This window comes from Eublepharis macularius, chromosome 10 (genome assembly GCF_028583425.1).
Source record: "Eublepharis macularius isolate TG4126 chromosome 10, MPM_Emac_v1.0, whole genome shotgun sequence".
Taxonomy (NCBI): Eukaryota; Metazoa; Chordata; class Lepidosauria; order Squamata; family Eublepharidae; genus Eublepharis; species Eublepharis macularius.
In genome coordinates, this window is record NC_072799.1 from 23,160,235 (window position 1) to 23,184,589 (window position 24,355).

The window sequence follows — 24,355 nt, forward strand, 5'->3', positions numbered from 1 at the left end:
CTCTCATTCCTGGATACCTTGGTCATCCGCAAAGCAAACTTTCAGTTAGGTCACAAGGTCTACAGGAAACCAACTCACACTGATCGGTACTTACACAAAAACTCCAATCACCACCCCCGACAGAAAAGAGGCATAATGAAAACATTAGTGGATCGTGCAAGACGGATATGTGAGCCGCGCTTTCTCAATGAGGAAATTAATCATCTAAACCACGCACTTCAGGCAAATGGCTACTCCAGAAATGAAATCCGAAGAGCAATCAAACCCAGGATGAATCAAACAACCAAGGAAAAACAGTCACCTACAGGAAAAGTGTTTTTGCCATATATCAAAGGAATTACTGATCAGATGGGAAAGCTCATGGAAAAGCATAACCTTCAAGCAGTATTCAGACCCACCCGAAAAATACAACAGATGCTACGATCAGCAAAAGACAGCAGAGACCCCCTCACCTCTGCAGGAGTATACCGTATACCCTGCAGCTGTGGACAAGTTTACATCGGGACCACAAAGCGTAGCATCCAGACAAGAATGAAAGAACATGAAAGACACTGCAGACTTGGACAGCCTGAAAAATCAGCAGTGGCTGAACATAGCCTAACTCAAACAGGGCATAGTATCTTATTCCAGGACACCAAAATACTGGACAACACTTCCAACTACTTTGTCAGACTGCACAGGGAAGCCATTGAAATTCACAAGCATAAGCAAAACTTCAACAGGAAAGAAGAAACCTTAAGAATGAACAGAGCATGGGCTCCAGTTCTGAAAAACACCAGGCCAACAAAACACTCCACACCCGACAATAGCCCTGCAGAGAAGATTAGCACATCAAGCACCAATCCATATGCAAAAGAACCTCCTCAGGATACAGTGAAGCCTCCCGCCATTAGCATTCCACACCCTGGGAAACTCTTACAGAATGACTCAGCTCAACCCCACCCCTCCTGAGTAGATACAAATGACCTACATCTTTTCCACACTGTGACACTGAGAGATCTCTCAGTCTTTTGGTGCTACACCTCTGAAGATGCCAGCCACAGCTGCTGGCGAAACGTCAGGAACTACAATGCCAAGACCACGGCAATACAGCCCGGAAAACCCCCAACAACCACAGTATACAGTCAGTTCATAGCCAGCCAACAGCACCAAAAATGCATGACAGCTCACCCACTGCCTTCAGTAAGCTGACAGCTATTATTGTGATGGAAGCGAAAGATGATGCAACATCTCTTTTCAGCAAGCACACCAATGTGAACTAGCAATGTGTAACCCTAACCCTTCTGTCTGCTTTCCCCTAGTCTCTCCCCTTTTCCCCTGTCTGCTTTCTCCTTGCTGCTATCCTTTTGTTACCTAGACTGCTAATCTTAGGGACTTCCTTCTCGCAGCTGTTTCTCTTCCCTCTTCCCTGCCAACCAGCAATAAAACCATAGAGTTTCCAGTGATTCCCAGAGTGAACTGCAGTCACATCTAGATTTTCTCTCCCTTCTTCCCTCCCCCCACCCACAACATGTGCTTTTTGCTAGTTAGAAAGCTAATTAAAGTACTTATCTCTCCTTTCCTATATCCTTTCCTTTCTTAAAGCAACAGGGCTCCTGTGGACTTTATCTTAAGCCAGCCTCCCCTTTGCTCTGCTTGCGTGCAGCTAACTCAAGTTAACACATCGACACTGACTGGCTCCCTACAATGCTAGCAGAGGTACTCTGTTGCTGGCTCTGCTTGACTCCAGCTTCCAGAAGCTTCCCTCCCTCTCTCCAGGAATTTTCCCTATAAGCTAAATTGCAAGATGGCCCCCAGAGACAAGATTCTTGGAGGAGGGGGAGCATTTGGAGCATTCCTAGGCCCTGTTGCGATTGTACTTTGACTATAGCAGCTTTGCAATATCCAGGCCTATGCAATGTGTGGAACTAAGGTTCTGCGCCCACAACCAGCAACCCTTGGGGAAAATTGGGGGGGGGGGCAGACTTATTGCACTGGCAGACTGATGTCGCTTCTAGTTAAAAACCAGAAGTGGCAACATTAAATGCTCTAGAATTTACAAAAACTGTATGGTTCATCATAGAGTTTTTGTAAATTTGAGTGTGTCTGCACATGGAATTACTCAATGTGCATACAAAGAAAAACCATGCATACACTGTATGATCGTATGCACATTCACTGTAGTGTGTGTATGGGTTTACAGTAAAACTAAGAGCCAAGCTACAAGTGACGAATGACACTTGCCTGGCAAGTGAACAGACTCACGTGTATTCCTCCCTGTTCACTTGCCATTCCCTTGCTCTCCACTTGATCAAGTGGACAGGGAGGAATACACGTGAGTCTGTTCACTTGCCAGGCAAGTGTCATTCATCACTTGTAGCTTGGCTCTATGTTCTGTCGTTCTGCCCTGCTCCTTTTCTGCTGGAGTCTGAATGGGCTATTGCATTTTCATTTGTTTATTTATGTCTTCCCTTTCTCCCCAAATGGGGACCCAAAGCAGTTCACAACAACAGCAAAACTATAACAACAATACCATCAAACAGAAGAAGGGAGAGAGGAAGGCTTCTTTCAGCCTTTGCTCTTCCGCACCTCCAACCACACATAGGTATTAAGTACCTGTACAGGAGAGAGACAGGCACTCAGATGGGATTTTTCAAGTGTGCAGCCATTTTCCCACACTTCCCCTCCTCTTTTATTACGGAGGGCAGCATTCTTAACAAAACAAAACTTTGGAAAGTTCAAGCAGCTGGTCCCTTGCTTGAGAAGGGGACGCCTATCACAGTCACAAAGTCTGAGGAATTTTATTCCGACTCTCTTTATAAAAAATTTCTTTAAAACCCCTGTGTTTAAAGATGGTTTGCAGCCTGGCAAGAAGCCTGGTCGGTTTACAGCTCTGGCACCTTAGAGTAGTGATTTTGTCTGTTTTTTGTGCAGAGGCTGCCACCTTGTGGATTGTTCACAAATTGCAAAGAGCAAGTGCTGTCAAATTAAGGTTGACGTTGCCTAAGGACCCTTTTTTAAAACTCTGCTTTCAGTGACTAATATTATCCTCCAAACTATCTTCCATTATTCTCCCATGCAAAACCCTTTGAAAATTAATGGAGATTGCGCAGCTGCAGAGCTAGGCAGTAGATTTCTCCTATGCTCACAAACTCGCGCACATATTATTCCCTCGTATTAAATGACTGGAATAAATTACCAGGACATTCACTGATTATGAAGAGTACAAGGTCTGACTTTTGGCCCTCATAAAACAGACAGAAGTCACCTTGATCCTACTGTCATAGATAATTTCTGCAAATGAAGGATTTAATCACCTCTTTCCATTTCTGCTTAGCTATAAAATTCATATTTCTGAATACTGTATATTTTTGATATCTGGGAACAGATCTTTACTAACCCTTAAAATCTATTTGTGGGCATGCGGTTAGGAATCTATCTATGTTTGAAACAGAAACTTAATGTTGGAGCAGTGTACACACAAATATCTTCTGTTCTCAAAGATGTTATTAAGAATTATACTGGCAAACAGAACATCAATTTACTAATGAGAATGGAAGAATTACTATGCAACTGAAAGAATATAAAAGAGAAAAAGTAGCTATGCTTAGGTCTCAGATGAGAGGCACACACACAAGATATGCAAATCTATTAATGACACCATTTAACATGTTGCAAGGTATATGGTTATTCTGCCTGATGCTCAAGGTAATTTTGAAGAACTCCATGGGAGACAATCTTTACTGTGAGATTCTTTAGAACAAAAGCTCAAGCAATAGAAACAAAACTATAACCATGACCAGCTAAAGTTCACTGGCATCCAACTTATTTCAATGGGAGCATCTTAAGGTACAGGATTTTAAAGGGTTCTGGCTGGACCATGTTGTGTGTTAATTAGCCTGCTAATGCCCACCATGCTAGTTCTTTGTTGAAGCCGGAATTGTATGAAGTGGCTCAGGGAAAGCCACTTCTCTTTCTTCCCAGAACATCCTACCATTACTGCTGTAGCCAACATCATGGCCATCAGCCGCATGTGGAATGAATCAACATGCAACCGTTCTGCGGTACAGGGATAGTTCAATGGGTGTCTGTCATGCCGGAAGCAAAGCGTAATGTGTCTGTGCCTCTGCAGAGTGTTCCTCGTATGCAATCAGAGTAATGACAGGCTCCTAAATAGTGTTGGCGTCCTGTTTTTCCACATCGCACTGCTTATGTTTTCTGAGCTACAGTGTAACTCATAAACCTTCCTCCCATTCCCTGCTGTGTCATTAGCAATGATGAGTTATACATGCGGCACTTAAAGTGACTCATCCTGGCCCCAACTGCATTGGCATAGAGTAAGACATGCTTAAGCTCCAACGATTTGAAGGGGTGCCTGACTGCAATAGATTCTACTGTATAGGAGTAATTCTCATACACTTAAATGGAAATATGGGCAACATAGACAGGAGTTTTTGCATAGATGCTAGTTTTGTATCTTGGTCATTTAAAACATTTATCACATGTCAGCTGTTAACAGAGGTAATAAGATGCCAGAACAATCTCCTCTGGGAAATTTGGGGGTTTTCTCCTGAAAGTCTGGGCTTTGGAAATATATGTGCATCTTGGTGGACAGACTTCGGCATAATTCTGTGGTTTCTCCCCAAGGATTCTGGAACTCCAACAGAATGGACACATGGACCTCCTGAAGCACAAGTGGTGGCCAAAGAACAGCCAGTGTGACCTGTACTCTTCTGTGGACCCCAAGTATAAAGGAGGGGCTCTGGACATTAAGAGCTTTGCGGGTGTATTTTGCATACTGGCAGCTGGGATTGTGCTCTCCTGTTTAATTGCAATGCTGGAAACTTGGTGGAATAAAAGAAAAGGCTCTCGGGTTCCTTCAAAAGAGGTATGAGACCCTTCCATTTCATCATAGCATTAGAGGTGAGAAGGAAAATGTGTCTTCTGAAATGCTGTCTCTAGTCACCAAAATGTGAAAAATGAATATATTTGTCTCAAGAAAAAGTAGATATCACGCCAGAATCCAACACAGAGTTACTAATACTTTGCGCCACTGATTTCAATGGGACTTAACCGCCCATAATTGCTCAGAGGATAATGGCTACTCTTAATTACTGTTCCCTGTTGAATTTTAGAGGTAAAAATTTAGCATTATTAATAATGTATCAGCAATTAGCATCTTAGTGTTGACAAGATATATGTTCTACTACTGTATGATAATCAAGACTTAAAACTTTCAGTCAGTTTAATTGGCAAATAAACCAATAAAGCTTTAGATGATTAATCAGTGGGGTCAAATTTTAATCAGCGTACTGATAAGCTAAGGTATCCTTGCTTACTTTAAAGTTATTTAAATGCTGCTGCATTAGAGTAATGAGGGGTGAAAAAACTATTGGAGGTGGTCTTTCAACAATGAGTGATCACTTTTGTCTGTTAAGGTGTAAATTATCTTACACTTCCCTGACATCTCAAAAAGCTACCTATGCTCATATGCAAATGTAAACGGATAACTAATTAATTAGCTAAAAGGTAGATCATTAATTAACTAAAATGTTTTATGGTTGTTGGGGGTTTTCCGGGCTGTATTGCCGTGGTCTTGGCATTGTAGTTCCTGACGTTTCGCCAGCAGCTGTGGCTGGCATCTTCAGAGGTGTAGCACCAAAAGACAGAGATCTCTCAGAGATCTCTCTCTCTCGACACTGAGAGATCTCTGTCTTTTGGTGCTACACCTCTGAAGATGCCAGCCACAGCTGCTGGCGAAACGTCAGGAACTACAATGCCAAGACCACGGCAATACAGCCCGGAAAACCCCCAACAACCATCGTTCTCCGGCCGTGAAAGCCTTCGACAATACATAAAATGTTTTAATTGGTAAAATAGCCCTAGTTTCAACATTCTCCCTCGTGTGTGAATGCATCCTTATTGTGCTGCATGAGGGTTTTTTTTTAATTTAAAAAAAAAAATTGAGTAAAAAAAATTATGGTTGTTGTGGGTTTTCCGGGCTGTATTGCCGTGGTCTTGGCATTGTAGTTCCTGACGTTTCGCCAGCAGCTGTGGCTGGCATCTTCAGAGGTGTAGCACCAAAAGACAGAGATCAGGAACTACAATGCCAAGACCATGGCAATACAGCCCGGAAAACCCACAACAACCATCATTCTCCGGCCGTGAAAGCCTTCGACAATACATAAAAAAAATTAAGTGGACCACAAGTCCCGTTGCAGTCAGTGTGATGTAGGCTTGCCAACTCTGTATGCATTCTCAGACTTTTAAAATATGTCTTGGCTGTGTACTACTGATGTTCTCTTAAACTATGAGAGCCAGTGAGAGTTGATGGTATTCACAAAACTTGCAAACTAAAGTGAAAACAGATTTTTTTCCCCCAGTGCCTTTCCCTATAGGTAGGCAGGAACCAAAGAATGTTATGGGCCTGCACAGTGGGATTATTTGTTGACCAGCCGACCTCTACGCCATATCACACAAACTGTTTCCAAAAATTCCTCTCATTTTCAAAAGATATTTGTCATGAAGCAAATTGTTCAAAAAACTCTAAACCTCTTTGGCATGTATAACAAACTGGATATTGGTTATTTGAATGCAGGCCACTTGGATCCAAATCTTAGTATCTGGTTTACTGGCTCTCCAGGCAACAAACACATTTGTGACTGTCTTTGCTGCATGTTTTCATTTCCTCTGTGCTGTTAAGGGCCACTTCACACTTTACTTTCTTGGGTGCAGTGCTTTTTTTCAGTTGGAACGCGGTGGAACGGAGTTCTGGAACCTCTTGAAAATGGTCACGCTGGAGCGGCGTAGAGGGCAATCTAAACTCCCCTCTGTCGGGAGATCAGGGGGCGGGGCCAACAGCCATGTGACCATTTTCTCCGAGGGCAACCCACTGAATTCCACCACCTCTTTTCCTCGAAAAAAAAGCCCTGCTTGGGTGCATACCTAAGATGTTCTAAATATATTCCTAAAATGTGGATGAAGCAGGATGTGCTACACGTACAGACATCAGTGAGCTGCAATTGACTGTGCTCCTCTCTCATTCTCGTGTGGAGCCAAACCCAGATTTGCCCATACGTGTAAAGCGGCCCTAATTTGCTTTCATTGCTTTGCCATCTCCCATCTACCTATTTCTCTCTTAGAGAAAGTTACAAAATTCATCACCATCTGCGAATTCAATGTAAATTCATGCTTGGTTTTACACAGCACAGAAAGTGTTCATTTTAAAGCATGTTATCTTGCCTGTTTTGATGTGTTGATGCTAAATTTTTGAATTGTTCATTTTTGGCAGGGCTGCCATTGATCATAGCCAGGGCTTTTTTTCAGTGGGAATGCGGTGGAACGGAGTTCTGGCACCTCTTGAAAATGGTCACATGGCCAGTGGCCCCGCCCCCTGATCTCCAGACAGAGGGAAGTTTAGATTGCCCTCCGCGCCGCTCCAGCAGTGCAGAGGGCAATCTAAACTCCCCTCTGTCTGGAGATCAGGGGGCGCGGCCACCAGCCATGTGACCATTTTCGCTGAGGGTGATTTAAACTTTAAAAAACTCCCCCCCTTGTTCCAGCTAATCCAAAGTGACGTCATTGTGTGGTCCTGAGTTACACCACTGAGTTACACCACCTCTTTTCCTAGAAAAAAAGCCCTGATCATAGCAAATGTGTCTGTACTATGTTAACAAAAGGAATGTGTGACAGCACCTGTCAATCTAGAGTTCAGATTTATCAGACTGCTGTTTAGAATAAACTTTTTACAAATTTCATCCTTAGAACTTTCTTCCTGAGGGAAAAAAATGGCCCTTTAGACACTTCAAATGTCAAACATTTCAAATGTGGGGGAAAACAAACAGACCCTGTAAAGTGTTCTCTTGGCGGTATAAGACATGATTTGCAGGCTTGCAACTGAGTCTATGAATTCAGGTTACCCTGCAAAGTTTCATTTATAGATGAAACTTTGTGTAGAAATATCTGCTGAATAAACTCTTCATCCAATGCACAGGGTTCGTTCAGTGCTGCAAACGTTATGAACTAATCTCCTTAACATTCATGTTGACTATCCTTGAAATCCATTGGCTCTTCCGGAGCCCCAAATTGGAGGTCATATTGAGCCACCTTATCCAGGGGCTGCCTTGTGCACCAGAATGCAAGCTTCTTCTCTCTTTTTCTGTACTGAAAAATTGCCTTATGGTTGTGAAGATAACTTTCCAGATGTGAACCAAAGTAACCCATGCAGTCATGTCTGCTTGTGTCTGCAGACAACCTTAAACAATAGCTCTGAGAGAAGTGTGACCTGTCCCCATTAATCTCAATGGGATGTAAACTCTGAAGCCTGGTGATCATTTAAATGTCCGCATTGTTGAATATTTCACTGTTGATCAAGGCACGCGTGAAAGAAGAGGAACAGTCATTTTATGGAGCTATGCACAAACCATCCTGTGAGTGGTGTCTCATTTTGATGTGTTCAGGGGTCAAAGAGTGGGTCATGGGGTGGCATTTGGGAGAATATCGCTCCTAAACTTTTCCTTTTTTTTCCTTTTTCATTCTGACATCAGCTGAGATAATGTATCATTTTGGGATGTTACAGACTCAACAGTGACATTGAAGAGACTTGCAGAATTCCAAATTGGAAAGAAATTGAGTGAAATAAAAGCAGAGCTAAATAAAAGAAACTTTCAAAATATGTTTACAGAGGCAAATAAAAACAGTTCGACAAGCTAACTTAGTGGTTTTCAACATTTGCAAACTGGCTTGCAACCCCATGATAGGAAGTGATGCGACAGGAAGAAGGGAAACCAGAGTGATGACCTCATTGCTATCAATGTTAATACCATGGGCTACAGACCAACAGAGCTGCAAATAGGAAAGCCAAGACCAAAAGGGGGAGGAATCATGTAGTGAATAATAAATCGGCCAGAGCCATGAAAGAATCCTTTGCACCGTTAAGTGACTTCTCCTTTCTGTGAAATAGGCCTTTCCAGAAGGCAGCTAAAATGGCAGCCCAGCATGAGACAATCTGTGACTCAGCTGAGGGTTCCAAACCATGGGCAAAAGACCGCTGGGTTGACTGAACTCCATGCCCACGTTTTAGTCATTAAAATCACTGCCATCAAAAGTGAACCCAGATGCTATATTAAAACCAAGATCTGGATGGGGACTCTGTAATCACAACTGCAGTGATTTCTGGGGCTTCCACTTGACTTCTGGAGCTCCTGATTTCGCTACAAGTGAACACCATGAGTCCTTCCTTGGACATAACACTAGAAGCAGGATCAAAAGCCCAATCTGCAAGCTGATCTTCGTTTTTGATATAATGCCAGGATCTCCTTTTATTCTCTGGGGCCAACAGAGCAACTATTTTACCATATCATATATACGGCTGTCTTCAAATAGGATGTTTAAATAAGTTTTTTGCATTTCCTACAGCCATAAATCAAATGAAAAAGTATGGTTGACTAGCAAACATTTTACACAGGCTCTCTTCTAGTATCTGGCTTTCACTCACAACATTCACGGGTGAGGTATTCCACCTGTGTCCTTAGCAACATTTGTGAAAATACCACAAGTCTTGTATTTAATTTGCTATAAAACTGAAGGTACACTGGCTTGGACCCAGCAGAAAATTCCTACGGATGTGGGGGAATACATTTTTTTTACTGATTCCCCCTGCCTGCTGCAAATGTCTGACCCCCTACGCGTGCTGTTCCTGGGGGTCCTCTTTAACTGGTCCTGTGGATTGCCTGTCTCCTGGAGCAGCATTTGGGAGGACATTTTGGGTTGCGACAGGAGAGGGGAGGAATTCCCACTTTGCTGACAGAAGTCCCTTCCATCAGTGGAGATTTTCCATGGGATCCGATCCACTCTGTCAATCTAATTGCAGACTTCTTATCATTTAGTTTAATCCAATTAACTAGGTTATTCTTTGGACTTTTTACTCTTATTACCTGTTGCATTGTAGCTTGTAATGATTGCTTTCCATCTCATAGGAACAACTTCGTGAATGCAAATCTCTCAAACTTGTCACACTTACTGTCAATGAATGAAATACTGTGAGTTCTATCAATATCACTCCTGAGTTCTGTCACATTTCTGCTGTCACTGAATGATACATGATGAAACATCAGTGGTGGCCAAGAAGAATGAATGGATTTCACAGATATTAAAAATGTTAATTTCTATAATGACAAGGTAGTTCTTCAGTGCATATTTTCAGGCCAAATACAGTGTTTAAGTCAAACTTTTGTCAATGATAATCTATATAGTCTAAGTAAAAATGGTGTTTTAGACCAACTAATTGTTTAAAATGTTGTAAGTTTTCAAACTTAGGCTTTGCTCTTATTCTATTGCTCTTATTCTATTGCTAATTTTAAGCCATGTGCCCCCTCCAAACACACACACATGCACAACAATTGTGAGCTGTTTGCATATGGCATGAGCTGATTTTGAGCAAGTGGATGCAACTGACAGACAGACAGACAGACAATGGAAATTGATGTAGTCAGTATCAGCTTGACCCTCTTAGTCATTTCTACATACAAACAGGTTATCTCACAGAGCAATAGAGTGGTTTGTTTCCTTTTAAATGCGGTAACTATGCCACTGTGCTAACGTACTGACTAGATTTAACATATTGTTTTTCAGGTATGGCTATTCAGAACAAAGTGTAGCTATTCATCTAGGCAGATGATTACCCAAAAGTAGAGTCTGAAACTCAAAGCAAAGGTGCTGGAAGACAAATCACACATAAAAGCCCCAGTCTACACATGGAGCTCCTCCATCCACAAAACAGTCTCCATTCATTTCAGCAAAGCAGTAACCCACTGCCTGGAAATGGATACATCTACAGACACATATCCTTCTCATGAGATTAACAGAGAAAACTACACATTTGAGCTCTCTATATACATGGAGTATTGGTGCAAGTGCAAGTCAGTTTAACCCTGGAGTTTGAGATTTCTTTAAAAACATAACATTTTAAGTCACCCAGTGAAAAATATTAACTAGAGAATAAGGTTGTTTCAGGCGGGTAGCCGTGTTGCTCTGCCGTAGAACAGCAGGATTTGAATCCAGTATCACTTTAAAAACCAACAAGATGTTCAGGGTATGACCTTTTGAGAGTATCTGATGAAGGGAGCCTTGACTTTCAAAAGTTTATACCCTGAAAATCTTGTTGGTCTTTAAAGTGATACTGGAATTGAATTTTGCTGTTCCAAAGAATAAAGCAATCTCTAGTTTTAACTGGTCTTCTCAGATTGCTCGAGATTCTAAAGGAGCTGTCATAGCAACCTTGAAGATTAATTTGGAATGAATACAATATAGAAAGACAAAACACATGTAATGCATGTGATATACAATTAAATTTAGTTTTCTGCTTTGCTGACTTTTGTGCATGTCATTTGGTCACTGATTATAGCTTTTGAAATTGAATGTTAGGGAGAAGTTTTGAAAAATGAAAGGAGAGGTTAAGCAAACCATAATACCATTCAAGTGAATTCAATAGATGTCCAAGTTGGGCAGATTCTAGAGAGATTCTAGAGCGTTTGGGATATAAATCTTTTAAATATATAAATAAATAATCACAGCCAGGGCAGTCTTAAGGTCTTGGTATGACTGAAAGTTGTAAGTCTGGCCACAAAGGCATGCCAGTAGACATTAAAACAAATTTTCCCTGCAAGGAATTTAATTGAGCATGTACTAGTAGTGGATAAGAATAATACTTTAATTCTGCATGTCACATTACTTAGGTGCTGTAAGAAAAATATCTTTGCAATTTAACTATATGCAGATTGCATTTAAAAAAACCTTAGGTGCTACAAAATCACACATAAGAAATGCTGCACATGTGAGCATGTATGCAGCATTTCACATAAATACTATAAAAAGTTTTCCCCATAAAGACAGGAAATGGAAATGGCCTAAATTTCAAATGTCCATCTAAAATCCTGATTGCTCTGAGAACTTTCTGATACCCATGTCAGACACACCTCTAGATCTGAATTAATATCATATTAGAGATCAGCAGCCAAATATTTGGATAGTTCGATATTCAAGCCAATATTGGAAATACATATGGCCCCCAGCCCAGCCTTCAGATCTCCCTTGTTTGTCCATTCCTATTCTATGAATAGTCATAGATCCAGAGGAGTTAGCCGTGTTAGTCTGTAGTAGCAAAATCAAAAAGAGTCCAGTAGCACCTTTAAGACTAACCAACTTTATTGTAGCATGAGCTACAATAAAGTTGGTTAGTCTTAAAGGTGCTACTGGACTCTTTTTGATTATTCTATCAATAGTGCCCAACCTCTCCCATATCTCAGACTTTTATAAAGTTTTCTTCCCCGTTTATTTTACTTGCTATTCCTTGCCTATCTTCAGTCGTCTACTCAGCCCAGAGTCATAAACTGAACCATGAGGGAAGACTTGTGGATCATATACAAGAAACAAAAATAATGCATATTGATTACTCAAAAGACCCAATAATGTTGAAAGGCCCCTAAGAGGAAGAGCAGGCTCATATCAGATTCCACAGTGACAGCTGTAAACTGGAAATAACTCATTAAAAAGTACTTCTGTTATGGTAATTTGGAGGTGCCATTTTTAGTTTTCCATGATAATTTATCTCCTCATCTCCCTACTCACCCCTATAAGTACATTCGGATTAAGTCTCAGTCAGCTAGGGATCCCAGTCTCCTCGTGGGGTCAGGGGATCCCCCACTCCAACCCTCCGCCTCCACTACCACTAACCTGGCTGGCAGGGGGGAAAGACAAGGGAACACATCTCCCAGGTGCACTCCCATGGCAGTGTGACAACATCACTCCCAAGAGCACAATAATATCACTCCCTAAATCGGCCTGCTGTGAAGTATAGGAGCACTCCAGACTCCTATGCGATGATGTCACACTGCCATGAGAGTGCTCCTGCACTCTGCAGCAGGCTGATTTGGGCCCCAAATGGGCGAAATAGGCCTGTTGTGGAGGGCAGGAGTGCTTCTGGGACAGCACAGCACCCTGTGCAATGACATCATCACAATGCCATGGGAACGCGTGTCCAAGAGGTCCCTCCATCCCGCCGGTAGGGTAAGGGACCTGGCAACCCTACTTCAGACCAGCATATAATTGACATCTGGCTTACAATGTCTGATATCCATGTCAGCATTTTGGTCACTCTATAATCTTTGGAGAAAACCAACACCAGGAAGTGCGCTATGAAAAAGCTGGATGTTTAATGTTGGTGCAATAACAAAATAAATAACCATTCTTTGGATATAGCTTTTTACACCCAGAAGAACAAATCTGTTTGTAATCTAGTCCTTATACCAAGCTTCTTGTAACCACACACACACACACCACAGTTGTTCAAAATTATCTACCTATAATTTACATTTTACCAGTCTAATATACAAAAGCTTTCATTAAGCTCAAATACAGTAAAAGTATGTTGTCAAAACACTCCACATGCCCATTTGCTTGTGGATATTTCAAATTGAGTGAGATTGATAGAGAGATAGAGAGGTATTTCTCATGAAAAGACCCCAAATGTTTGAATTTATAGCTGTTAAATTGTGATCCTGTATTTGCCTTAACCATATTGAGAATTCCGTGTTCTGCAAAGAAGAACAGCCTAATTAGAGTGAATTCTATCGCTGCCCTCCTTGGGCAAATTCTGGAGAGTGCAGGATACATTTTTTAAAAAAATAAATACATAATCAGAGTCAGGGAAATCTTAAGGACTTGGTCTCACTGAAAGCTGAACGCTCTGAAAGTTGAACGTATATGCAGCTATGAATTATCACTAACATTTCCAAATTCGCTGCCAGCGTGTAGGAATTTGAAATGAGTTTTTCCAGATCTGTTTGCAAAGGTTGTTGTAATTATACTGATCAAAAGTGTTTTGCCAGAGTTCAAATACTCAAAGAAAATTTTAAAAAAATAGTCCAGTACCAATAAATAACTGACCCAAACAGTCCTCTTCTAAAGCCATATGTTGTCTTTTGTGGAACACTAACTGCCACCAATGATGGACTCATGGGAGTCGCAGGGTGATGGGGGGCTTGCTATGTCCAGCCACAGTGGCAGCCTTCGCACTCATGTCCTCTCGGAGGCTGATTCCGCACACGTTGGATAATGCACTTCCAATCCTCTTTATAGATCATTTGGAATGGATTTTTTCATGTGCGGAACAAAAAATCCACCTCAAACGATTGATAAAGTGCATTGAAAGTGCATTATCCAACGTGTGCAGAATCAGCCACTATCAAGAATCTTCTCAGACCTGACAGTGAGCTGAGAGGTGGCAGAGATGCCTTCACTCTTATTTGGCCATGCTGGTCTTTCTGTTATAGGAGACAGCAAAATACACCACATTTACACTTGTAGTGTGCTCTACAGACAGAAAACAGAAGCTTCCGCAATCCTTCTTCCACCGTCCTCCAAGCCTACGCTATACTCCATCCTCATTAAGCAAAAGTAATTGTTATCCATGTGTCATTTTCTGAATCATGAGCATCCTGGCTCCTAATTTCCACTTACCAACTAAGCATCCATCAGTAGCATCTACAGCCAAGAGTTTAAGATGCTCCATTAGGAGATGAATGCTTTCAAGGGTGAAAGCACACCTGTATTTCTTCTAAACCACTCAGTTTCAGCCTGCATTGAAAGAGTTATTGCAGATATTTACATCCTACCTTGGGGGTTGTAAATTAACATGCTATTTGTCTGTATGTTTTCTTCAGACTTGGCAGATGGTTTGGCAAAGGATAGTTTGGGCCTCTCTGAGCCTAGAAATACCGAGCAAGCCTTGTTTTCGTTATCCGAATAGTCCAGATTATTCCATTAGAACTTTCCTTCTTTTTGTCTAACAACAGTGAGCGAATGGTCTTTTTCTTCTTTGTGTTTTCTTCCTCCAGGATGACAAGGAAATTGATCTGGAACACCTCCATCGACGTGTGAACAGCCTGTGCACAGATGACGAGAGCCCCCATAAACAGTTTTCCACCTCCTCCATTGACTTGACTCCTCTGGACATCGACACGTTACCGACACGCCAAGCCCTGGAGCAAATCAGTGACTTCAGGAACACTCATATCACTACTACAACCTTCATACCGGAACAGATCCAGACTCTTAGTCGTACGCTTTCAGCTAAAGCTGCTTCTGGATTCTCTTTTGGCAGCGTTCCTGAGCACCGAACTGGCCCTTTTAGGCACAGGGCCCCAAACGGGGGCTTTTTCAGAAGCCCTATCAAAACAATGTCCTCTATTCCGTATCAACCCACTCCAACTTTAGGGCTCAACATCGGTACCGACCCAGACCGAGGCACCTCCATATAAAGTTTCAAACAACATTTTGTCACTATTTCTTTTTAGGACTCCCTTTACAAGGAGCAGCTGTGATATTGTGGGACTAACATGGATGTAACTTTTTAAAAAAGAAATCAGGAGTATTAGAAACAACTCACTATCCTTCCTCTCCCCCTCCTCTTTCTTGCATTTTCTCTGACACTACTTGAGGCCATGATTTTCAACCCAGCTTCTCTTGAGTAATTCCATTGGTTGAAATGCTGTGACTAAGGGTTCTCTAGAATGTACTATGGCCCCAACATTGAAACCAACTTATTATGGTCAGGGAGATTGCTCTGAAGTGAGTGATTTAGGGAATGTAACCTGAGCCACAATTCAAAAATTACCCTACCATTCCATGAAAGTTCTGTTAAAACTCATTTCATATACCTGAAGTATAGGAAATGGGCATTGAGCGTGCATCAAAGACATAGGGTTATTTCTCCTTGAAGTCTGATATAATTGCAATAACTTCAGCCTTTTCTCTTTGTTCTGCTGCATTCATTCAGTGCTTCACAGCTGTTGTGTGTCCTTTTAACTGTGGACCAAAGGCAAACCGTGCGGCTTTTACAGAAAAACAAAAGGAGAGAAAGGAGAAAGAGAAGGGAGAGACCATTCAGGCCACCTATATGAGAATGCAATTTTTGTAGGATTTCAAGAAGCCATTGCTATGCCAGTAAAGACTACAGTTAGCTCTACTTCTGCACTGCAACAGTGCATATGACCTTTATGTGATTGTACAGTGTTTAAAAGGGTTTTTTTCTTATGTACAGTAAACTGTATCATACAGCAGAATCTTTTCTGTTAAATAAATTAGTATCTCATACATATGTATATATACATATACATATCTTGGTATATGTATATATATACACATGTATATATCTATAAAATGGCAGCCGATGCTACTGCGATTTGTCTAATAAAGCTTTAGTAAAAATGTGTTGTATACTGGAAAGATGTACGGGGCGGGGGGTCTTTTCTCACAGAAAAGGCAGGGCGCTTTAATGTTATTCTGATTTGCATTGTTTGATAGAGCATATTTTATACTTTTTAATTAGAACATCCAGGGCAATGTAATGTTTGTACCTAGATATAACTCATTGGTTTTAAGTTTTTGCATTGGCTTTTCAGCAGTGTATAAGGGTTAACGTTGATCATTTTATTTTTGAATTACTTTTGGAAAATGGGAAGCACTTTTAGGTAAAAACCACATCCAGGGACAGCTGGTTTTAGCTTTTGAGGGCTTGGAAAACAGATCATGGAAGGTCAATTTATTATTTTTTTCAAAATCAATCCTATCCATTATCACAAGCGTGGTGTGAGTTGGGGAGGGGAAGCTGTTGCAAAATATCGGTGTGGCCTTAATTGCAATCCTATCTTACTCCAAGAATAGAAAAAAAGAAAAAGAATGGGCTATTGTTTAAATCTTTATTACATATTCAATTATAGATGTATTTTTGACGTGAGTGCCAGTTGTATAGAACGATAAACAGTTTACTGATGACAATAAAAACAGTGCCTCCTTTGGCACAAAGGCAATTTCGAAGCTAACAATCTTACCTGTTTAGAACTGTAAAATGAGCTTTCAGTTGTAATCCTTAAAAACTAAAATGCAATTAAGTAGAAAGCAAGCCGACTTATCCTGTGTTTTTATTTCATTTCATTTTATTTTGAATACTTATTTTAACCTAACTCGATTCTGTGGCTAGGACTTGAATATAGGAACCAATTAGGTGATCTGCTTTAGGAGAAATTTTCAAGATATATTCTTCAGATCTATTCTGTTTTGATGCTTAATTCTGTTCTGGGAAAGCATCTCGTACTGTCACTGTTTTTTGTATGAAATCTTCATAATATTGTCTACTGTGTAAGGCAGAACAATTTTCTTATCATGCAAAAGGCCATTTTGTTTCCAGGGTACAAGTGTTTAAAAGCATGCACAACTTGTTTCCCCTTGTAACATTCATGAACTCCTACACAACTGATTTTAAAAAACAAAAAAGGACAGAAAGAAATTTCTTTACAGCAAGCTATAGGGATATACCAGATGTTGCGGTGATTTTAGTGATTAAACCAATTATTTCAATGTGTTGCCTATTATAATGATATACAAAACACATTTCGGAGGCCTCAGTTACAAGTGGCAGAGCTTTCTGTGTATAATTTGTCTAAATAATTTGTCTAATAAAAATTGTTTTCTAAACTTGCCTCTCTGCCTATTTAGACTGTCATAAATGCACATAAGATATCATGGCTACAAAGCATAGCTCTGTGGGATTAATTTATAATGCACATTCACCAGGAGCCACCTAAGGGCAAAACTTGATGTTGTCTTGCCATATGCATGACCCCAGCAATGCATTTGCCACAATACTAGGTTTGAGAGACAGAAATACTGGTAGCGGACAAACGACAGGAAGCCATGAAGAGCACAATCCCTCCAGTCCCTCCCATTTCTCCCCTGAAAAATGCTCTTCACCCAAGGCCATTTTTACCCATTCAGGCTCCCTTCTGGTTTTGGAGGTCAGTTGGGGGAAGAGACTGTAAAACTGAAGGTAGCAATTTGAATTAGAGACTCATCTAGTAGGGGGACGTTAAGCACTTTACTTCCACATGCTGGTTCTCCACTGCAAATCCCCTCCTGATAAAGTAGGAATATTTTTTTCTTTCTTTTGAATAATTATTATAACCATCTTTCTCCCAGGCATCTTAGGCAAGCATAAGGGAAACGAGATTGGAAACTTTGGCTCGGATCCTATGACATTAATGCCCTCAGAGGAGGCTTTGCTGCGGCACCTGGTACCTTCACCACTAGCATTTCTGCATGCTCAGGGTCTCCTTGCAAAACACTGGTCTTGGACACAAGGAAATGCTGGTGGCGAGGGAACCAGGTGCTGCAGCGGCGGAAAGCTTTTGCAGCAGCCAGAAGTAAGTTGAAGGGGAACAGTGTCCGAGGATCCAAACCTTTGTTTTTACTAGTAATGCCTAAATTCTCTTTCATATGAGGGGACACATTTCTATGCACCTTCCTAATGTGCACATGTTGTATATCGTGACTGGGAATTAACATGTTGAAATCCTTACATATATCGCTTATCTGCATAGATGAGAATTATTGGTCTATTCTATGAATAATTTTTTGTCTACTGCAAGAGGGTCAAAATGAGTAAGTGTTGTACAGTAATTCCCATTTATTTTAATGATGCTTCTGCAGAAAGAAGCTCCCCAAAGACTTTGAGTGGCAACATCCAGAGAATTTTTATATACCTTGTTTACAGGCTGCCTTTCTCCCTGAGACTGATGGTGGATTGTCTCCAGTGAACGCTAAACGTAATTAAGTAGAATGCAAGACAATTTATTCTCATTTTCTAAGTATGCCCTTATTTAAAACAGTTCTCTTGCATATATTAACACTGATACGATATTTTCAAAAAGTCAGTGTCCTAAGATACCAGCTGACTATGGTTCTGAAGCACGTATGGCAAGATGAAATCATTGGGTGACTTATAAATAAACAGTCATACCACACTGGTACACCAGTGTACCTTCAGAGAGAGGCTGTGAATAAATATACCACACTATACCCATCAGAATGAGGAGGCCTGAGCTAAAGCATCCATGAAAAACTTTATCAGTTCCAATCATATTATTATATAATATTCATGAATAAGAATTATATAATATAAATACTCCAGCACTCTAATTGTTTTATAAATATAGAAGCAAAAATTTGAGTGATTTGTTTGTGAAATGAAATTTTGGCACAACAGTGGATGCAATTCCACCATTCCTAAGAGTCCATCATGTCAAAAAGGAAGAAAAAATGATAATCAGTGGCTGAATTACGTGGAAGACATCATAACTCAGAGGAAGAGCCCACGATTTGCACAAGGTCCCACATTCAAGCCCTTAAACTTCAAAGATCAAGGGTGGCAGAACTCGGAAAGACCTCTGCCTGATACGCTGGAGAACTAAAGTGAAGCAGAGGGTTTGAGCCCAACAGAGCCAAGCTCAGCTCAACTCAAGTGTTTACAAGTTGCCCAAACTTGAGAATTTAGAGTTACATTCTCCCCATGGTCTACCTAATACACAGTCTCTATCAAGACTTCTGCCTGCAGTTCTTACTTTGACCATGAGCCATGGCAACTCACGGACTGGAGAACAGATGCTAGTTATCCAGGTGGGAGGCTCACAGCATCTGAGAAAACAAGGCATGCTCAGCATACTGTATGTTAGCATAACCTATAGCAGCTCTCAGCTGGCAGTGTTGCAGCTCAGCCAATGTACAGGCTCCAGGGCCTGCTGCCTGTTCCCTGACATCAACCAAAGGGACCAAAACTGGCTACAATCAAAATATTCTGGTTTCAACTAGCCTTAGATCAGGCTGCTTCTTAAAGAGGAAGACATGTTCAGCACAAGAGTTTGTGTACAGGAGGACTGAACTGCTCGGTTCCCACTACAGAGTGTCATCCAAGAGGAAGATTGAGGCTCCCCTACAAGATGCCATCTGGTGGAGGAGCAGGGCAAGGCCCAACTAGGAAATACACTCTCCATTTCAGCTAAATCTAGAAGGCAGTGTGTAAGGCAGGGGTCCCCAACGTGGTGGTGCCTCTAGGCACCATGATACCCACTGACACCTTTCCTCATTCCTGCCAAGTGTTTTCAGAAAGTGGATGGGACCAGATGGGGCTCTTGCCCAGCATGGCTTCCAGTTGGCCATTGGAGAACTGATTGGGTGCACAGGTTAAAATAATGCTTTAGCAATAGCTGCCACCCAAGTACTGATTTTATTCTCTCTCTCGCTCCTCTTTCCCAGACTTTTTTTTAAATTACCCCTCTTTTCCCCTGCACTTGGACTTCCTGTGGGTGGGTGAGCGAGTCTTGGCCTCCTGTGGCAGCCATTTTGTGTTAGTGCCCACCACCGCCCTGTGTCAGAATTCCAAAGGTGCCCACAGGCTCATAAAAGTTGGGGACCCCTGGTGTAAGGGCAAGATCATACATGCATGCCCATCACTTCTTTGTCAATGCCCGATTACTGTAGGTGAACCAACTCCATTGAACAATATGTTGGGAGTGATAGATGATATAAATATTCCATATATGTGGAATAAACTGTGACCACTCATTCACACAGACAAGTCCACACTGTATGCTGAAGTCATTAAATGATGAATATGTCTGTGAAACGGCTGGGAAAAAACAAGGATAGTTATCTAGAAAATAAATATTTAATTCGCAACGCATTTTGAAATGATCAGTTCAGTTCAGTCAGTCAGTATTTTTGTGCAGATGTACTGCTATTATCATGATTTCAGAGACTCTGAGAAGAGGAAAGTTTTAGAACTCCAACACTGAGAGGTTAAGCAGATTCAACTGCCTTACTTAACTGTATTCCCTTGAGAAAAAGTTATATTGAAATGCATTTGGAGGAAAGGAACAACCCCCTCCCCTTTACACAGCTGTTCTTGTTTTTCTTCTGCACATTTTGGCAGCCATTTGATCTCTCTTCTTATTTTGATGCATAAACCATCCCCACGTCTTCCATTAGAGCAGGTAATGGAATGTGCAGACTATTAATAGTGTGTTGCAAGGAATACATACAATGTAAGGATTTTTTTAAAAAAACACCTTATAGGAAGTCAGAAGATGGTACCAGCAGGTACTGGCTTCCAAAGTCTTGAACGCAGGATTTTTCCAGCTCGGCTATTCACTATCTGAAGTTGCAAGTGAAGCATTATGCTGGCAGAAAATTGCACTGTACCATTCGTCTGTATGACCACACCCATATTGAAAATAGGGTTGCCAACTTCCAGCTGGGGTCTGGAGATCTCTAGGAATTACAAGTTATCGCCATACTACAGAGATCAGTTCCTCTGGAGGAAACAGCTGCTCTGGAAGAAGGACTCCTTGGCATTATACTTCACTGAGGTCCCTCACCTCCCCAAACCTCATACTCCCCAAGCTCCGCCTCCAAATCTCCCAGATTTTCTCAACAGTTAATTGAAAATCAGAGTTTATTCTAACATGATGCATCTTATGTTAAACAAATTTTGTGTAGCAGAAATTACTAACTGTACTATTGGTCATATAGAGATTAATGGTCAATAAGGGACTATGTTGCTTTTGCACATAAATGAGAAAAAGAAGATACAAATAAACAGAAAAAAAAAGAAATACTGTTGTTCTTTTTCTGTCGTTTTATTTTCTTTCCATTTTCTTTCCTGACCTGTTGTTTTACCTTGCTTCCTTTATCATTAGAAAAAATTATGTATATGCTCAGAAATTGCTGTGGGAGTGACTCTATACTGGCAGTTTTTAATATATGGGAAAAACTATACAGGTAAAAGAATATACAGTGTGAACAAGCACAAAATGAAATCAAGGTTGTTTGTACCTGTTGCAGGTTGCTATTGTTGTTTTAATTTATACAGTGCCAACAACATATCAGCTGAAATCAAAGCACCCAAAGAAGATGGACGTTTGGAGCGGAATTCATCCTACTATAATGGTGAGACTTTCTTTTTTCAGAAGGAAAAATTCTCACCAGATATGCCCTGTAGGCAGCAGGTGGCGCTTTAGTACTACATCTAGTCTTTTTTACTTAAAAAAAAAACCCTATGATCCTGTTCCTTTTCCCCCCACAAAGAAATGGTAAGGAGAGAACGCCTCCTAAATATTTTCTTATTCTGCATTTCATTTCTAGAGTTGATTAAAAGTATGCAAATAAATGGTCACTATTAAAATATATATTTATGGTGAAGGGGTGGGAGTAAGCTGGAACTAAGGCAATAGTACCTAGACAGGGCTCTCATTTTCCTATCTGAAACTTTTCTGCTTGTGTGCAATTTTAAAAGAAATGGGCCATGCAAATAGTCTGAAGGCACATTGATGTAACTGCATTTAAACTAACTTAGACTTCGGCCAGTGCTTCTATACAAGACCACACTGGGTTCCTATGTAAGCCATTCTGGACTTCAAAAGAAAGGTGGAGTATAAGTGAAGTAGGTAAGCTGATTGAAAGATAATAATAATTTACAGAGCACTTCCCCCCTGAGTTCTCCAAGCATTTCACATACATCCCCATACTAAAGAATAAGGGAGTCAGTTATTTTGCATAGGGTGACGGTAGCAGAAACTAGGTTTGTGAACTGCCTGGAGCAAAACTGTCCTGTGCCTTTAACTGATTATTAATGGAATATTATTTATCTAGTATTATTAACCTCCATCTCATGAAAAACTTCAACTGCCCCATTTCCATATATTAATGATGTAATCCTAAACAGAATTACTCCAGTCTGAGCCCACTGAAATCAATAGGCTTAGACTAGTATAACTCAGTTTAGGATTGCACTGTAAGCCTCTATTAAAAGGACAGAAATTTTTTTTCTCCTGCCTACTTGACAACCGTAATAGAAACTAAGAAACAGAACTTTGCCTAAAGACTCCCAAGGCCAGCCTGAGACTATTACTGGAGATTTCCCAGCTCGTAGCTCATGTTGTACTAAACTGCTAATCCTTCAAGGGAGACAAGTATAATTACTTTTGTTTTAATGGGGGAAATGTCTACGGCCAACATTGTTTAAGCAATTTGCTTCACCTACAGCCAGCTTCCTAGAGTCCATCATATTTGTAAAGAACATTCCTTTTTAACTTCAGCAACAAGAGGTGCATATTTATACATACATACATACATTTTGTCAAAATAACATATATATATATATAATCCATAAAGCAGTTAAGCCCATACCAGTTGCGCTTAAGCCATAAACAGTGCAATCCTAAGAAGAGTTTCTCCAGTCTAAGCCCATTAACCCTTTCAATTCCTTTGAAGTGATCACAAACTGTCCTGCAAGGAAAATAAACCACCAACATAGTGGCTCAGTTCAGACATTGTGTGAAACCATGATTTAAATAAACTGACAGCACAAACTGTGATTGTCTGAATGCGAGCCAATCAACTATTTATGATTAGTTAGGATTCAGTACACCAGAAACTAAAGTTCGTTTATTAACCACAGCTAGTCTTAACTATAGTTTATCTTGAAGTACAAATGCAGATATCCTAGTGTGATTCCGGCTTATTCCCTGGCAATAGCCTCCCAGGTTCCATGGAGATGGCAATGAAATCAGGATTTCTGAAAACAAACCAAAATTTGAGTGTTCATCTGTAAGCTACATCCTGGACTCTCAAACTAATGATAGTCAAAATAAACTATGGCTTTGCACAGTGACTGAGCAGAACCACAATGTGAACCCCATAGAAAAACTACAGAATCTGTAATATAATTGTGTGATTATTTCCATCATAGAACTCATGAAATCCACGCCCTAATTACCATTCATGCTAAAGAAAAATACGCTCAATCACTCCATTGCAAACTGTGTCCCTTAATCTCCTTTCCCATGAAACATGTCCTCTCCCTGTTAAAAGAATTGGGTACCACTTGTGCTTTGTGCCTTTGCTGCTGCATATGCAAAACAACACAGACTACAACTCGTCAAAATAACATGTTTATCTGGTGGTGCTGCAATAGGAATGGGCAAAAACCAACTGTGGAGATGATCTGCAAACCACCTAAACTGGCAGACAATCACACAGGTCAGGTTTTGCAACTATTACATTAAAATCAAAAGCCCAGCATTAGAAGGATGTGATGATGAGGCGTGCCGACAAACGCTAGCCGACTCCTGCTAGGAATTTCAAGGCAAGAGATTGACAGACGTGGTTTATAATAATTGTACTTATATACACTCTTCTAGCCAGATTAGTGCCCACTCAGAGCAATGAACAAAATCAGTGTTGTTATTATCCCCACAATACAGCTGGGGAGCTCAAGCCGAGAGGAATGACTTACCTAAAGCCACATACTGAGCACATGGAAGCAGTGGGGTTCGAACCAACAGCAGTGGGGTTCCACAATCCAGCCACTTAACTATGCTAAAGTAGCTTGCCTTGCCTATCTCTGCATAGCAATCTTGTCTTCCTTGAAGGTCTCCCATTCAATTATTAACCAAGACCGATACTACTTCTGAAATCTGATGAGATT

General features: G+C 40.8%; 1 protein-coding gene across 2 annotated transcripts in view; it reads left to right on the forward strand.

Moving 5' to 3' along the window:
* The window catches only part of GRID2 (glutamate ionotropic receptor delta type subunit 2), a 1,267,968-nt gene extending 1,252,672 nt beyond the window's left edge, over positions 1-15,296 (forward strand). For both annotated transcript variants that reach the window (XM_054990367.1, XM_054990368.1), the window contains 2 exons: positions 4,627-4,867; positions 14,874-15,296. In XM_054990367.1, the coding sequence (XP_054846342.1) occupies positions 4,627-4,867; positions 14,874-15,296 (664 nt within the window). The remainder of the gene's footprint in view (positions 1-4,626; positions 4,868-14,873) is intronic.
* Positions 15,297-24,355: the final 9,059 nt, after the last annotated feature.